Consider the following 17234-nt stretch of genomic DNA (forward strand, 5'->3'; position numbering starts at 1 on the left):
AGTACTAAGTTTTGTTGCACCTGTTTTATAAATAAAGTTTTATGGGAACAAAGCTGTACCTGCTAACTTACAGATTGTTTATGGCTGCTTTTGTACTGCAGCTGCAGATTTGAATAATTGCAGCAGAGGCCCACGAAGTCCAAAATGTTTACTATCTGGCCTTTTACAAAAAGGTTTGCTACCCCCGGTTTAGCTTGTGAAACACAAACTTTGATACATATGTACCAGTTAAATATGTTTTTCTGATTTTTTCCAGGTAAAAGTCAATATAATAGGAGAAGTGGTTGACCAGGGAAGTACCAATTTGAAAATTGACCATACAGGATTCAGTCCCCATGCTGCAATCTATTCAACACGTCCTGATGTTAAGTGTGTGATACACATCCATACCCTTGCAACAGCAGCTGTAAGTCAATGAAAGGTCAAAACTGACAGTGACTCTGGAAGATGTATTATTTTTGTGGCTTTCTCAACAGGATGCTTTACTATCTGCTTTTCAGAATCATATTTGATATAATAATCTGCATAACCAGAAAGTGAAAGGCCCTTGGAACCAAATGCTACCATTCTAGGAAACAACTGGAGAAATAGCATTTGGATTTTAAAACTAACCAGTTTGAAAATTGGGTCATTGAGTTTTTTAGAGCAAAACTTCTTTCATAATATTTGACACAGCATTTAAGTTGAGTTGTATTCCCTAAGTCTTGTGTGTGTGTGTGTGTGTGTGTGTGTGTGTGTGTGTGTGTGTGTGTGTAAGAAACAAAGTGGGAAGTGAATAAAGTGGAAAGTGGGCTGCAATGGTGAACACAGTGAATAGGCCAGTGCTTTCCTGACCTGACCAGACAATCAAGTTCCTATGAAAATGTATGTAGTAACGAAATGTGTTATCTTGGTATGGGCCAAACCAAATAGGTATCCTCCATGAAATGTGGGATCCTTCCCATTTCTCAAGAGTCTCTTATTCTGGGAGATGTTGCCTATTATGACTACCAAGGGTCGCTTGAAGAACAGGAGGAGAGAATTCAGCTGCAGAAAGTTTTGGGGCCAAGTTGTAAGGTATGTCATAGAGTTTGTCTAAAGAGCTATTTTTGTTGCTGCTGCTGTTGATGAAAACAGTGTGAGCTATGCCAGTTATTTCAAGTGATTGCTGTGGGCATTCTATTTTAGGTGCTGGTACTCAGGAATCATGGTGTGGTTGCACTTGGAGAAACAATTGAGGAGGCTTTTCATTATATCTTTAATGTGCAGCTAGCCTGTGAGATTCAGGTAGGAAACATTATTCCCCCTTTTTAATTCTTTGTTGTTTGCTTGTTTAGTTGGATTTTGTGTACTTATTTCCAAATATGTATTAGTGGCTTTTTGTCTTTTAAGAGAAGTTCTGCTCTACTTATGTAGAGAGGGTTGTCAACTCAGTTATCTCTTGAATTGAAAATAGAAGTAAAGGAAATTAAAATTTTCTCACATTCAATCTAAGGGTCTCATAAACATCATTATCCCTACAATCCTGCTTTTTAAGTTAGTACAATTGTGGGCCGGGCGCGGTGGCTCAAGCCTGTAATCCCAGCACTTTGGGAGGCCGAGACGGGCGGATCACGAGGTCAGGAGATCGAGACCATCCTGGCTAACACGGTGAAACCCTGTCTCTACTAAAAAATACAAAAAACTAGCCGGGCGAGGTGGCGGGCGTCTGTAGTCCCAGCTACTCGGGAGGCTGAGTCAGGAGAATGGCGTAAACCCGGGAGGCGGAGCTTGCAGTGAGCTGAGGTCCAGCCACAGCACTCCAGCCTGGGCGACAGAGCAAGACTCCGTCTCAAAAAAAAAAAAAAGAAAAAAAAGTTAGTACAATTGTATATTTCTCTGTTTTCACCCTCTAGTGATGGTGCTAATTAAGAAAGAAAAACAGCTGCAAATCAAGAATCAAATGTGCTGTGGTCACTTTTGTAAAAAGTTTAACTAGGGCCAGAAGTTTTATGAAATTGCAGTTTTCAACACTTCCACAACCTCATTATGATGAGAGGTTGGATATTTATTAACCACTTTTTTCATCAGAGATGCTGAATGTATTTAAAGGCCCTAATTTTCTCTAAATCAAGCAGATTTGGCCGGGCGTGGTGGCTCACACCTGTAATCCCAGCACTTTGGGAGGCCGAGGCGGGTGGATCACCTTAGGTCAGTAGTTCGAGACCAGCCTGACCAACATGGAGAAACCCCATCTCTACTAAAATACAAAATTAGCAGGTGCCTGTAATCCCAGCCACTCGGGAGGCAGAGGTTGCAGTGAGCTGAGATCGTGCTATTGTACTCCAGCCTGGGCAACAAGAGCGAGTCTCCGTCTCAATAAATAAACAAATAAATAAAGCAGATTCTCATGAAGCAAATGGTAATAATCTTAATTTATTGGAAGAGCCACAAGAAACGGGGAGAAAAAAACAACAAAACCTTTTTTTAGCAACATTAACTTGTCCTAACAATCAACTTCTTTTTTGCTTTGATGGCTCCTCCTCCTCTTGTCAAATGGGGCTATGAAAAACTTAATTAAATTAAGATAATGAGCCGATGGCTTCTGCCTAAATATCTTTAAATTCAAAGTACGGTGTTTTTGTATTCCCTTAAAATTATAACTTTTAGCAAAAGTATTAACTGGATAACCCTGGGGAAACTTCAAGAAAAGAAATTTAAAATTTGGCAACAGATTTCAGTTGCTTAAAATATATTAAGGCCAGGTGCGGTGGCTCAAGCCTGTAATCCCAGCACTTTGGGAGGCCGAGATGGGCGGATCACGAGGTCAGGAGATCGAGACCATCCCGGCTAACACGGTGAAACCCCGTCTCTACTAAGAAATACAAAAAATAGCCGGGCGAGGTGGCAGCGCCTGTAGTCCCAGCGACTCGGGAGGCTGAGGCCGGAGAATGGCGTGAACCCGGGAGGCAGAGCTTGCAGTGAGCTGAGATCCGGCCACTGCACTCCAGCCTGGGCTACAGAGCGAGACTCCGTCTCAAAAAAAAAAAAAAAAATATATATTAAGAGGTATGGCTCTAAATGTGTTTTCCATCAGGGAGGATCAGAGTCTTGGAAAGTTTCTTTTTCAGATAGGTGGAAAAGATACTTCAGCTGTCTGCTGGCACAAGAGTGTCATCTTGTCTTTGTTGTTAGTAGCCTGAGCAAGTATTATACGTATTTGTCAAATTGAAATTGTGCCTTTTTGAAAGTAAAATACTCATTACAGTCTTTATAGTTTTGTATCTCTGTATATTTTACCATTGATTACAGGTGCGGGCCCTAGCGGGAGCAGGTGGAGTGGACAATCTCCACATACTGGACTTTCAGAAGTATAAAGCTTTCACTTACACTATAGCAGCGTCTGGTGGAGGAGGTGTGAATATGGTTTCCCATCAAAAATGGAAGGTTGGCGAAATTGAGTTTGAAGGGCTTATGAGGACTCTGGACAACTTGGTACGTTGCACAATTGAAATAAAACTTGGATTTAATGTCTTCAGATTCAAGAGCAGATGCTTCCATTTTTGTAGAACATGCTCCATACTCCTCCAGAAGCTGAGTTTGGCCCTAGGAAAGCATTTCAGTGTGATTTAACCACACCTTTGAGAATTAAACAGAACTTAAAATGCCCTTTTTTTTTTTTTTTGAGACGGAGTCTCGCTCTGCCGCCCAGGCTGGAGTGCAGTGGCCAGATCTCAGCTCACTGCAAGCTCCGCCTCCCAGGTTCACGCCATTCTCGTGCCTCAGCCTCCCAAGTAGCTGGGACTACAGGCGCCCGCCACCTTGCCTGGCTAGTTTTTTGTATTTTTTTAGTAGAGACAGGGTTTCACCGTGTTAGCCAGGATGGTCTCGATCTCCTGACTTTGTGATCCGCCTGTCTCGGCCTCCCAAAGTGCTGGGATTACAGGCTTGAGCCACCGTGCCCGGCCTGGTTTTTTTTTTTTTTTTTCAAGATTACAATATATTGTTATTAACCATAGTCACCATAGTATATAACTCTTGAACTTTTTCCTCCTGTCTAACTGACATTTTGTATCCTTTGATCAACATCTCCCCACCCCCACTTCCTAGGAACCACTATTCTACTCTACTTTTATGAGTTCAACTTTTGTTGTTGTTGTTGTGGTTGTGGTTGTTGGAGGCAGGATCTTGCTTGGAGTGCCGTGACACAATCAGGGCTCACTTGCAGCCTCAACCTGCTGGGCTCAAACCATTCTTAAACCTCAGCCTCCTGTGTAGCTGGGACCATTGGTGTGTGCCACCATGCCTGGCTAATATTTTTTTAACTTTTTAAGATTCTGTATATAAGTGAGATCATGGGGGTATTTGTCTTTCTATGCCTGGTTTATTTCATTTAATATAATGTCCTCGAGGTTCATCCATGTTGTCACATTTGACAGAATTTCTTTTTTAAAGCTGAATAGTATTCCATTGTGTTATATGTACAACATTGATATCCCATCCATCAGTGGACACTTAGGATGATTCCATATCTGGGCTATTGTGAATAATGCTGTACCTAACATGAGAGTGCAGATACCTCTTTGACATACTGCTTACATTTCCTTTGGATATATATCTGGTAGTGAGACTGCTGGGTCATATGGTAGTTTTATTTTTAATTGTATGAGGAACCTCCGTACTGTTTTCCCCAATGGCTGTACTAATTTATATTGCTACCAACAGTGTGCAAAGGGTCCCTTTCTTCCTACATTCTAATGCTTGTTGTCTTTCATCTTTTTTATAATAGCGATTCTAACAGATAGGACATGATATCTCATGCTTTAATTTGCATTTTCTTGATTAGTGATGTTTTAATATACTTGTTGACCATTTGTATGTCTTCTTTTGAGAAATGTTTATTCAGATCCTTTGCCCACTTTTTAATTGGGTTCTTTTCTTGCTATTTTTTGAGTTCCCTATATATTTTGGATAGTGACCCCTTAAAAGATGTATGGTTTGGCAAATGTTATCTTAGATTTTACTCTCTTCTGTGAAGGCTCAGAAGGCTGACTACCTTCAGACCTAGGAACAAAGACTTAAATGAGCACTGAGATTTGCTTCCCAAAAACAGGTTTATAGGCAGAAAAGCACTTCTGGTCAGCAACTTAAAACTGTTCCTTGTCAGGAACAGTTGTGTGAGTAGAAATTGCAATATCAGCTGTAATCAGCTTTAACTGGGTCTTGAAATTTGCGTAATTTCAACTCTAGTGTTACGTGAGAGTTATGTGGTGTTTGGAAGGATGCTTTTTTCTTTGTTTTTCAGCAAAGGAGTCTTTTAAATCATTTGTATAAGGAATTAGGATCCAAATGCTGTTGTTGATACACGTTTAATGCTTTAAATGTGGTTTTTCCCTCCCTCAGGGGTATAGAACAGGCTATGCTTACAGGCATCCTCTCATTCGAGAGAAGCCTAGGCACAAGAGTGATGTGGAAATCCCAGCAACTGTGACTGCCTTTTCCTTTGAAGACGATACGGTGCCACTCTCTCCTCTCAAATACATGGCACAGAGGCAACAGCGTGAAAAAACAAGATGGCTGAACTCACCAAATACTTACATGAAAGTGAATGTGCCTGAGGAGTCTCGGAACGGAGAAACCAGTCCCCGAACCAAAATCACGGTATGCCGGTATTTTACATAGTTTGCCTTTACTAAATATTTTGCCTAGTTACTCAAGAATTGAATGTTCTATATTGAAAATATTTGGAAAATAAAATAATATTAAAAATATTACTGTCACTTATCTGGCTTTAACTTTGTGCAAGGCACTCTTCTAAGTGCCATACACAGATCATATCATTTAATTCTCCTAATATGAATGATGCTGTTTTTCTGTCTGTTTTATAGATGAGAAAACCAAGGCAAAAAGGGTTAATTAATCATGTTTTAATGGTAAACTCGGGATTTGCATGAAGACAGTCTGACTCTTGAGCCCAGTTCTTGCTCACTACATGATACTGCTTTGTAGTTTCTGTTAAACTACACCAGTAGTTTAATTCACCAGTGAATTAAAACTATAAAAGTTATCAATACCTAATTGTACCAAAGCTGCATGAATCACTGCACATATAGCTACCCTTAGGCAAGATCTTGTAGGGTAGAGAAATGGGTTATTTTATCTTTTTCAGAAGTTTGCATTAGATTTGGTTTGGTTTGGTTTTGGAGTGCATACCACCAAACATTCTCTAGGTCAAGCTTGTCCAATCCATGGCCCAGGATGGCTTTGGATGCAGCTTAACACAAATTTGTAAACTTTATTAAAACATTATGAGAATTTTTTGTGATTTTTTTTTAAGCTAATCAGCTGTCATTAGTGTTAGTGTATTTTATATGTGGCCCAAGACAGTTCTTCTTCCAGCGTGGCCCAGGGAAGTCAAAAGATTGGACACCACAGCTCTAGATATTCAGAATTAGTTCATCTTGTATAAACTAATGGCATTCAATACGAAAATACCTAGGCATCAGAATGTCTTTTCTGTAGTCTATAAGATTTCTTGCCTCCCAGTAAAAGAACATAAACTCATTGGTTTCTCAGAATTCATTTTGTTGACAGAGATTGATGGTTAGCCATCATTAATCTTGATCGAGATTTGCTTGCTTTTTTTTTTTTTTTTTTTTTTTGAGACAGAGTCTCGCTCTGTCGCCCAGGCTGGAGTACAGTGGCCGGATCTCAGCTCACTGCAAGTTCCGTCTCCCGGGTTCACGCCATTCTCCTGCCTCAGCCTCCCGAGTAGCTGGGACTACAGGCACCCGCCACCTCGCCCGGCTAGTTTTTTTTTTTGTATTTTTTGGTAGAGACGGGGTTTCACTGTGTTAGCCAGGATGGTCTTGATCTCCTGACCTCGTGATCTGCCCATCTCGGCCTCCCAAAGTGCTGGGATTACAGGCTTGAGCCACCATGCCCGGCTGAGATTTGCTTTCTTTAAGGATTATAATATGGGGTAAATGAAAAAAATTATGTAAGCTCCTTCCAACCCTATGATTCTATTTTGCTATTATATACCAGATTATCCCCATTATAAAATGCTGATTAGGGCTTGGCCTTTTCTGTCAGCCAAAAATAAAAAGTGAAGTCTGATAAACTAAATCTTAAGATATTTCTTAAGGGTTTTTTTTGTTTTTTCGTTTTGACATCTTGGCCATATTCATCCAACTTCTGTCTTCAATGCAGAAGACAGAACACTGAATGTGAGTGAATGTGAGATCATGCTCTCTGTGCTTGAAGTAGCTTCAGCATCGTGTTTTCACTTGACAGGAGAAAGTTTAATTAGCAGTATAATTGAATATTTGTGTGAATCGTAATGGCATTTATTTTTTAAGTGAATGCTGATTTTAGCCTTTTGTAACTAGTATAAGATGAAACTAATTCACCACTAAGATATTTTTTTTTTTTTTTTTTTTTGAGACGGAGTCTCGCTCTGTCGCCCAGGCTGGAGTGCTGTGGCCAGATCTCAGCTCACTGCAAGCTCCGCCTCCCGGGTTTACGCCATTCTCCTGCCTCAGCCTCCCTTGTAGCTGGGATTACAGGCGCCCACCACCTCGCCCGGCTAGTTTTTTGTATTTTTTTAGTAGAGACGGGGTTTCACCGTGTTAGCCAGGATGGTCTCGATCTCCTGACCTCGTGATCCGCCCGTCTCGGCCTCCCAAAGTGCTGGGATTACAGGCTTGAGCCACCGCGCCCGGCCCACCACTAAGATATTTCTGAGTGAAATTATTTAAACATTGGCAATGCCCCTCTTGAGACTATAAGCAGTTATCTAGCAATCTACTAATATTTTCTTAACACAAAGCTTCATTTTAGAAAATTTTTCTTTAGTGGATGAAAGCAGAAGACTCATCTAAAGTTAGTGGTGGAACACCTATCAAAATTGAAGATCCAAATCAGTTTGTTCCTTTAAACACAAACCCGAATGAGGTACTAGAAAAGAGAAATAAGGTAAGACATGGTCTTCTATAGCCAGGGGAGACATTTTAATTGTTTTATGTTTAAATCACAAGTGATTGAATCTGGTTAATGTCAAACTTAGAAGTTTGAATACAGAAGTATTTGTAATTTAATTCAGTATAATTTTAGCTTATATTGAATGCCTCCAGCTCTGTGCTAGTAATTGGTGAACAGGCTACATGGGGAAGATGTATTAAACATATTTCTGCCTTAGAGAACCCTGCTATTAGGGGAAAATGCGGTTCTCTAACAACCTAAGACGAAAGGAAATCACTTACCAGGAAGAGTGGAGGAGACTAATACGAGCTGTTAGGATGGTAAAAGAGGTCTTCATGAAGGTGGGAATGGAAGAGACTCTTACTCTGGAAATGTCAAGTAGTAAGCTTTTATGAAAAGATAAAACAAAGGTCATCTGTCTAGTTGCCCTCAAGAAATTTGTATTGAATTGTTTTTCAATTCAGATTCGGGAACAAAATCGATATGACTTGAAAACAGCAGGACCACAATCTCAGTTGCTTGCTGGAATTGTTGTGGATAAGCCACCTCCTGTAAGTTTATGAAGCAATATGATCTTTGTTTTTGATCTACCACATTGATTTCATTGATTTTTAAACATGAATATTTATTTTTACTAAGGTTAATATAAGCACAAAAAGTCAACCCACAAGATTTAAAATGCCACCCATAATTCCCAGTTTCCAGATACAGCGACTTTCTGTTCTTTTCATTGCTTCTAATGTTTACTTTGATGTTTCTAGTAAGTTAGTTGAGATGAGGTCTCACTCTGTTGCCCAGGATAGTCGTGAACACCTGGCTTCAGGTGATCCTCCAGCCTTGACCTCCTGGAGTATCAGGATTACAGGTATAAACCACTGCTCCTGGTCCTACTTTGATGTTTCTAAAGAGCATCTTCTGCTTTTTCTTGATCTATCAGTTTTAGACCTGGACTATTTTTCACCAAATCTGTGTTACCCATTGTAAGAAATACCATTGTTATACATGTCACTAAAAGAGAAAAAACATGGCCAGTTATAATTGTAGGAAGCCATAAGATGATTCCCAATTTCACAGATGGAAAAAGTTCATCTTAGAATTAATGAAATATTTTTGAAAGATGGGGATTTATCCTGTTTATACAATGCTTCCCTTTTTCCCTCTCCCCATTCTCCCAGTAAGGACACATCAGTTTTTTTCGTGTGTGTGTGTGTGTTAGATCAGCTTTCATTATTTATATTACTACATGTTTGCTACTGAGCCAGGTAGTATTTCCTTTCTTACATAAGTTACCCCTCCCTACCCTCACCTTGCCTTTTTGTCATTGGCTTATTATTTGGGGTACATTGGCTTAGTTCTTCCCAAACTTTTTAACAGAATTATAAAGTCCAAGCTGGGCGTGGTGGCTCACGCCTGTAATCCCAGCACTTTGGGAGGCCGAGGCGGGCAGATCACGAGGTCAAGAGATCAAGACCATCCTAGCCAACATGGTGAAACCCTGTCTTTACTGAAAATAAAAAAATTAGCTGAGCGTGGTGGCATGCACCTGTAGTCTCAGATACTCAGGAGGCTGAGGCAGAATCGCTCGAACCCGCAAGGCGGAGGTTGCAGTGAGCCAAGATTGCGCCACTGTACTCCAGCCTGGTGACAGAGCGAGACTCCGTCTCAAAAAAAAACTAAAAATAACATAAAATCCGTCCTAGTATTATTTTCCATGTGGTGAAAGGCAACAGGTAATCTCTATGTTCCAGCCCCCCTTCATTCTGATCCAAATCTAAATTGGTTGCTCTCAGGCCAGCTGCACAGGTTCATCTGGAAGATTCCTGTGCTGCTGATCTACATTAAATTTAGTTTCCTGTACCTTGTGTCTTCTGCTTTCTTGATTTCCTCCTTTACCATAGAACACACCCTCAGCTTTCTGAGAAAAGGATACATAGGCGGTAACAGTCTGAAATGCCTTTATTCTACCTTCAAATGTGCATATAATGGATATAGAATAGTTTAGAAATAATTTTCCCTTGAAACATGAAAAGCATCATTCTGTCCCTTATTTTATTGTTGAAGTAGGAAGGCATTGGAATTCCTGAACTTTTGTTTAGGTGTTTTTGTTTTGTTTTGTTTTGTTTTTGCTTTTAGACCTTTTCTGCATATCTGCTGTTCTGAAATTTTATGATTGTGTGCTTCATAGATCTCTTTTTAGTCTTTTTTCTAAGTAATTAGTAACCCTTTTCAGTCTACAGAGTCATGTCCTTCAGTTCTGGATGTTTTTATTAAGTGTTTCTTCAAGAGTGTTTTCTTCCCATTTCTTTTTCTGCCAGTATATTATGTTAGTTTGAATGTTGGGCCTCTTTGAGCTTCTGATTTTTTTCTTTTCACTCCTACTTGCTGTACCTTTATCTTTGTATCCTACTTTCTGGGAGACCTTCCTGATGTTTTCTAACCCTTTTAATTTTTTATTTTGATGTTAACTTTTTAAATTTATTTTATCTTATTTATTTATATTTATTTATTTTTTTGAGATGGAGTCTCGCACTGTCGCCCAGGCTGGAGCGCAGTGGTGCAGTCTTGGCTCACTGCAAGCTCCGCCTCCTGGGTTCACGCCACTCTCCTGCCTCAGCCTCCTGAGTAGCTGGGACTACAGGCGCCTGTCACCACACCCGGCTAATGTTTGTTTTATTTTCAGTAGAGACAGGGTTTCACTGTGTTAGCCAGGATGGTTTTGATATCCTGACCTAGTGATCCACCTGCCTCGGCCTCCCAAAGTGCTGGGATTACAGGCATGAGCCACCTCGCCCAGCCAACTTTTTTTATTTTTAGGAGTTCGTATTCCATGAATGTTCCTTTTTAACAACATCCTAATCTTTACACTTTCTCTTATTGCTCCAAGGGTATCAATTTTAAATTTTCTTTATTTGCCTTTCTTGTCTTTGTCTATTCTGAGTTGGCTATGTCTGTTTATATGGAAAAATGAGACATTAAAGCCTATCAGAAGCTCTGGATATATACAGAGCTCGGGGATTGGTGAGCTTCATTGTAGGGTGATTGGATGTGGACCAGGTTGTTTCTCTGGGGAATCCCCAAACATTATTCTCTGTAATTCTTTTATCTGGGACTATTTCGTTTATCTGGAAAAGAACTCCAATCTCCTGCCAGTTTCCAACCGTCATTCTAGGAGCCTGCAACTGTATTTTGTGTCCCCTAGTTAGTTTTTCTTTCTTAAGCCTCTGATATTCTGCAGAGATGAGAGAGAGGGAAATGTTTTGCTCTGTGGAATAGGGAAGGGAACCTGGGAATCTGTTTCTTATTCAGACTTTTAACTTGTTTCTCTCTTTTCACCTTTTCCTTACCACCACCTTCTATGGTACCTATTGCCTCTAGTTTCTGGGCCTTACCAGACCTCTTCAGGGCAAATAAGCATGCTTCTCATTTGCATCCTTTTTTTTTTTTTTTTTTTTTTTTTCTTTTTTCTATTCCTTTACTATCATTTTAGTGGGGTTTTGGGAGGGATGAAAAATAAATATATGGGTTCCATATGCCAAGTGCAACTGAAATTCTCATTATTTCCTTTCCTGGAGAAAACAGTTACAAGCTTATTTTCGTAACAAATTTAAAGAACTACTTTTGGTACAGTTTCATTTCTGTAAGCCTTTTTTACAAAGGTCTTTGAAATGGAGCAATTCTTTTTTTTTTTTTTCAAGTTTTTTTTTTATGTGAAGCTTATTAAAACTTGGCATAATGGTTTTTAAAAATTATTATAAAATTTACTTATACAGGCTTATTGAGGAAATATCACTGGCAATTTTAGTCCATTGGATCAGTAGTTTAAGAGCATTAATCTTACAAGAACATTTTAAACAAAGCATGTTACCTTGCATTTCTTAGGATTGTTGTGAAATAAGGCTTCACAAACATCATATGTGAATTTGTGTGTATATAGATGGATGGATGGATAGATACATAAATAAAACTCTTGGTAATGAATCTATTTTTATTTTTTCTCTGTAAGACTATGCAGTTTGAAGATGATGATCATGGCCCACCGGCTCCTCCTAACCCATTTAGTCATCTTACAGAAGGAGAACTTGAAGAGTATAAGAAGACAATCGAACGTAAACAACAAGGCTTAGAAGGTTAGTTAATCTTTATATTCAGTGTGGCTGGGCGCCATGGCTCGCGCCTGTAATCCCAGCACTTTGGGAGACCAAGGCAGGCAGATTGCTTGAGGTCAGGAGTTTGAGACCAGCCTGGCCAACATGGTGAAACTCCATCTCTATTAAAAAATACAAAAAATTAGCCGGGCATAGTAGCGCATGCCTGTAGTCCTAGCTACCCAGGAGGCTGAGGCAGGAGAATCACTTGAACCTGGAAGGCAGAGATTGCAGTGAGCTGAGATCGCACCACTGCATTCCAGCCTAGGCAGCAGAGAGAGACCCTGTCTCAAAAAAAAAAGAAAAAGAAAACCATCTGAATGCTACTATTTTATAATAAAATCTTCTAGAAAGCGAGATTCCCAGATGAGTAAAGAATTACTAGCCAAAGTAGATGTAGATAAATTAATGGATTTATACATTTCATAAGTATGTGGCTTTTTAACTCTCTTAATTTTAAATAATTATAGAGTGATAAGTATGTAGTTTTGATGCTTTGTAAAATCTCTATTTCTGGTTATCTCGAGGTGCTAACATTGTCACTTCAAAATTTAAAACTAACTGCTAAAATTTTCATGTGACTTTCCTTAAGCACACGGACACTCTAGTAGGTTGAGTTTTCTAGCTTCGGAACCCTTAGTAAGTAGATTGTTAGGATTATATTTAAGACTTGTTAATGAAAACATCTTAAACGATTGACTACTAGCTCCCTTTTTCTCTGGAATAAGAGATTCTTGCTAGTAGGAGTTCTCTATCTTGAGTCTTTGGATAAACTTCAGGCAGTCCATGAGCCACCTGAAAAATATATGCTTAATTGTTTAAGATACACATTTAGGGAGGGGAGGGTTCAGGGTCAGGAACAAGAAGCCTGTCACCCAAAAAGAGGGTTAAGAGCCTCTGCTTTAGAGCATCCACAACACATAGTTGAAATTTTTATGCAAAGCAAAACAAGCCAATAGTTAATGAATTTTTGTCCATGTTAGATACCATGTAGGAAGAACTAATGACATCTGGATCATCCGAGGAAGTTTTTTGTGCCTTTGTCACAAAAGGGAGTCATCCTGACTCATTAATGTAATTATACTAAATTTTCTAAGTGGTGTTATTGAATTTGTTTACTCTAACATAAAGTTGGGAACTTTCTCTGTTTTTCATATTTTGTAAAATGTCCCTCTTTAATCTCTTGTTTTTTGAAAGCCTAAAGATGCCAGGTAACAAATGTTGCACTCTAGAACCATCACCTTTTTTATATAACTTTCTAAGTAGTTTCTTCCACATTTATTATGACTTATGAATTAGCTCAGTAACATTGCTCTGACAAGAATCACAAATTAAATATTGTTCAAAAATTCCATGAAGCATTCTGCCTCATTAATGTAGCATCATTGGTGAGACTTTATAATTCTTTTCATCTGGCTGCGCAGTATGCTTTGGTTTTCTAATGCTAGCAAAAGCTACATGCAACATACCATTTGCCTGGGCTGCCAGTAGCTGTGCATCTTTTGTAACTTGTATATAAAATAACTATTAGCAGCCAGAAATGTTAACACATTAACCTCCTCTTAATATATAATTATGGATATATGGGATAGCTGTTAGCATGCTCAGCTCACTGCTGAAGAATTTATCATCTCTGTGTATGCGGGCATTTGATATATGCACTAACCTCCCTAAAATCATATGCTGCTTTGTTTTTGTTTTGCATGGCTTTTAACTAAACTCTTATCCAACAGATGCTGAGCAGGAATTACTCTCAGATGATGCTTCATCTGTTTCACAAATTCATTCTCAAACTCAGTCACCGCAAAATGTCCCTGAAAAATTAGAAGGTACTCAATGTAATTTCCCTCATAGCATTCACTGAGTTAGTCTTGAGTCTGTGCCTCTGTGTTTTGTTTTCATGTGAGGATGTTGAACACCTCATCACAGTAAGTTTTCCGTATTTTACTTAAATCTCCCAATAATTGCATATTTTATATCATTAAAAATGGGGCACTACTTTTGTTCAACATTTATATTGATTTACCTTAATCTGAATTTTGGCAACTCATAGTTCTTAAGAATTTGTGGAATTAAAATAAACATGTCCCAATCAACAGCATGAAATATTTTTCAGTATTGATTGCCAAATGATCCCAAAACTAAAGAAAAATATGTTGTCTTCCTCATTTATGCTGATTTGATTTACAATGAAACTGTCATTTCATCTAACTGGGATTATCTAGCTTTTGCTCTTTGCTTTAACAACTTTGTTCGTTTCCCCTTTATATCATTAAAGAAAATTAGCTTCTTGCTAATTACAGTTTATTAAAATAATGATCTGTCTTCATTGGAATTAAAGTAATGCCTTACTACATTGCTAAAATATTTCAGTTTTGTAAAGTAAAGCAAAAATGTTAAGTATGTAAAATAACCCCCCAAAAACCCTCCCCTTTCATAGAAAACCATGAGCTGTTTTCCAAGAGCTTCATCTCCATGGAAGTGCCTGTTATGGTAGTAAATGGCAAGGATGATATGCATGATGTTGAAGATGAGCTTGCTAAGCGAGTAAGTAGGTTAACCACAAGTACAACCATAGAAAACGTCGAGATTACTATTAAGTCTCCAGAGAAAATCGAAGAAGTCCTGTCACCTGAAGGCTCCCCTTCAAAATCGCCGACCAAGAAAAAGAAGAAATTCCGCACTCCTTCTTTTCTGAAAAAGAACAAAAAAAAGGAGAAAGTTGAGGCCTAAATAAAGTCTTTTTATAATTATTATTATAACAATGTGACATTGCACATTTAAATACCACATTTAAGTTGATCATTAATATGCAATGGTAGATCAGATTGGGGGATATAGCAAACTGGACTTTAAGAACTGGAAAGAGGTTTTACAAAATAAAAACTTTCAGATTCATCTCTCATTTTATATGTCCAAAAATGGCTTTGAATTTTAAGCAATTACTAGTTTTAATTAGCTCTGCCCTCATGAAGTATTATTATAATTCACCGTAAACAGATATCTGTCTGACTTACTTCAGGCCTTCTCCATAATATCTGTTAGAAAGAAATTGCCAGTGAGCAAGTGAGAATTTTTATTTCTCAATACTTGCTTCACTTGGTTAATCAGATTATAATTTTTTATCATGATTATTGACTGTATTTTTGGAGTCCCATTGTTTCAATGGGCATTAACAGAATACTTTAAAAGCTTCTAAGACAAGAATCTATAGCATTAGTATACACTGGCACATAATTTTTTAAAAAGTTTTAAGAAAGGATTCATTTGGGATTTTATTCACAGTATAAAATTTCCTCACCTGAAGTAACTTTGTTTGCCAAAAAAGTTGTTTTAATAAACTATAATTTTTGAAAACTTCCTTTTTTATTAGTTTAGAAAGCCCCTTATTTTTCAACAAAGGGGATTTTGTACACATAACATGGGTTATTTAGTTTACTCTGGCAAAAAAACCACAATTTTTGTATGTTGATGTTTGTATACCATTCAGTATAAAAGTGTCCTAAGCATATTAGCCAGTCTTTTCACAGTAGAGCATACTTAAGGCTGCTTGGTACTGAATATACTTAAATATAACTCAAGAATCCAGGGACCTGGTGTCAAAACAGGATTAGAGCATATAAAGGTACATCTAGATTCATATTTGAATCTTATACTGTATTTTTCTCTTAGTATTGCTAATGAGTAAAGAAAAGTCTCATAAGGTAGCCAAATGAAAAAGAATGAAGGGGAAAGTGAAAAATTAAGGGAACAAAAGATGGGATGTGAAAAGAAGAATTCTAGTTTGATAGTGACTCATATTCACGATAGGATACAAAGTGTGATTTGTTGGAAACATGTCCCAAATTTCTAAAATTCTGTTTCTCTGCCAAAAGCAATGTCTTTCTTGGTTGATATTTGAGTTTTAAAAGGATCAAATCTTTCTAACCTTGTGTATTTTTAGAGGGCAGCACTAGAAGAAATCAGCAGGTCTAATCCCACAAATAAGAAAAGTACCACTTCTTGATTTTTACAGATTTAAAAAAATCTTTTCAGTTAACTTTCTTTTTAATGTAAATACAAATTTAAACCTAGGCTTAACATAGGCTTTTTCCCTTTCACCCAAGTGATGTCAGTTCGATGCAAAATCAATGATCCAGAATGATCAGTGGGTAAAAATAATTCAAAGTGTTTCTTGAGGGTGAGTTGGCATGCAAAAAATTACATTGATTACAGTGTGTTTTGGAGCTGGCTCTGTTTGACTGCGTGCATATGATAATGCGGAGTTGAGCCAGAGCCTGGAAATGTCATTCTAGATCTCAATAACTACTGGAATCAGTGTTTTAATCTCTTGGTGGAAACTTTCAGTTGCTTAACTCTCTATTGGAAGATTTTTTTAATGTTCTACATCATTTATGTTGTATTACGATGTATGTAGAGACAGTAACCTGTGAACTATGCTTTTCCATAACTTTTTGAAAATATATATATCTAAATGAATGCAATGTGCATAAATATTTTTTAAACACAACAGTGAACTATTGCACCTTTTGCTAATGCCTCTATTTACTTGCTTTGGCATAAAGAATGAGCCAATGAACCTCTGTGTCCTGTGGAAAAATGTATAAATGTTATCTGATATTGCTCTTAGATGTAATGCTAATTAATGTTAAATCACAAATAAACAGTATTTTAAATATACAGACTTGTATCATGAGGTTTCCATTCACAGGTTAAGTTATTGATGCTTCTGAATAAAGAATATCGTGGTAAATATATTTTCAAATTAGTTGAAAATTATATATATACAAAACCTGTCTTGTTTCAGCGTATGTTGGAGGAGATATTCCCTAAAAGACCTATTTTTGGTCTTGATAATAGGGTATGGTGGCCTGTATTAATGTAGAATACATGTTGCAAGATACGTACCTCTGTCTTTGATTTTTAATGTATTTGTTGTACAAATAACGATGTAACAGAAAAACAGCAGAAAGAGTAAAAAATAGTTTACAATTTCACCACATTCACTTTTTTTTTTTTTTTGGAGACAGTCTCACTCTTGTCCAGTCTGGTGTGCAGTGGCACAAACTTGGTTCACTGCAACCTCCTCCGCCTCCCAGGTTCAAGCAATTCTCCTGCCTCAGCCTGTCGAGTAGCTGGGATTGCAGG

At 38.0% G+C, this 17234-nt stretch overlaps 1 protein-coding gene across 8 annotated transcripts in view; it reads left to right on the top strand.

The window, feature by feature from the left end:
* Nucleotides 1-16766, top strand: part of ADD3 (adducin 3) — a 128249-nt gene extending 111483 nt beyond the window's left edge. For 6 of the 8 annotated variants that reach the window (XM_050804269.1, XM_050804271.1, XM_050804268.1 and 3 more), the window contains exons 6-15: nt 257-406; nt 913-1056; nt 1168-1266; nt 3271-3453; nt 5362-5619; nt 7816-7935; nt 8406-8492; nt 11945-12068; nt 13820-13915; nt 14527-16766. In XM_050804269.1, the coding sequence (XP_050660226.1) occupies nt 257-406; nt 913-1056; nt 1168-1266; nt 3271-3453; nt 5362-5619; nt 7816-7935; nt 8406-8492; nt 11945-12068; nt 13820-13915; nt 14527-14819 (1554 nt within the window). In that variant the 3' untranslated portion in view covers nt 14820-16766. The remainder of the gene's footprint in view (nt 1-256; nt 407-912; nt 1057-1167; nt 1267-3270; nt 3454-5361; nt 5620-7815; nt 7936-8405; nt 8493-11944; nt 12069-13819; nt 13916-14526) is intronic. The other 2 variants (XM_050804276.1, XM_050804275.1) reach the window with 1 other exon arrangement.
* Nucleotides 16767-17234: the final 468 nt, after the last annotated feature.

This window comes from Macaca thibetana, chromosome 9 (genome assembly GCF_024542745.1).
Source record: "Macaca thibetana thibetana isolate TM-01 chromosome 9, ASM2454274v1, whole genome shotgun sequence".
In the NCBI taxonomy this organism is placed as follows: domain Eukaryota; kingdom Metazoa; phylum Chordata; class Mammalia; order Primates; family Cercopithecidae; genus Macaca; species Macaca thibetana.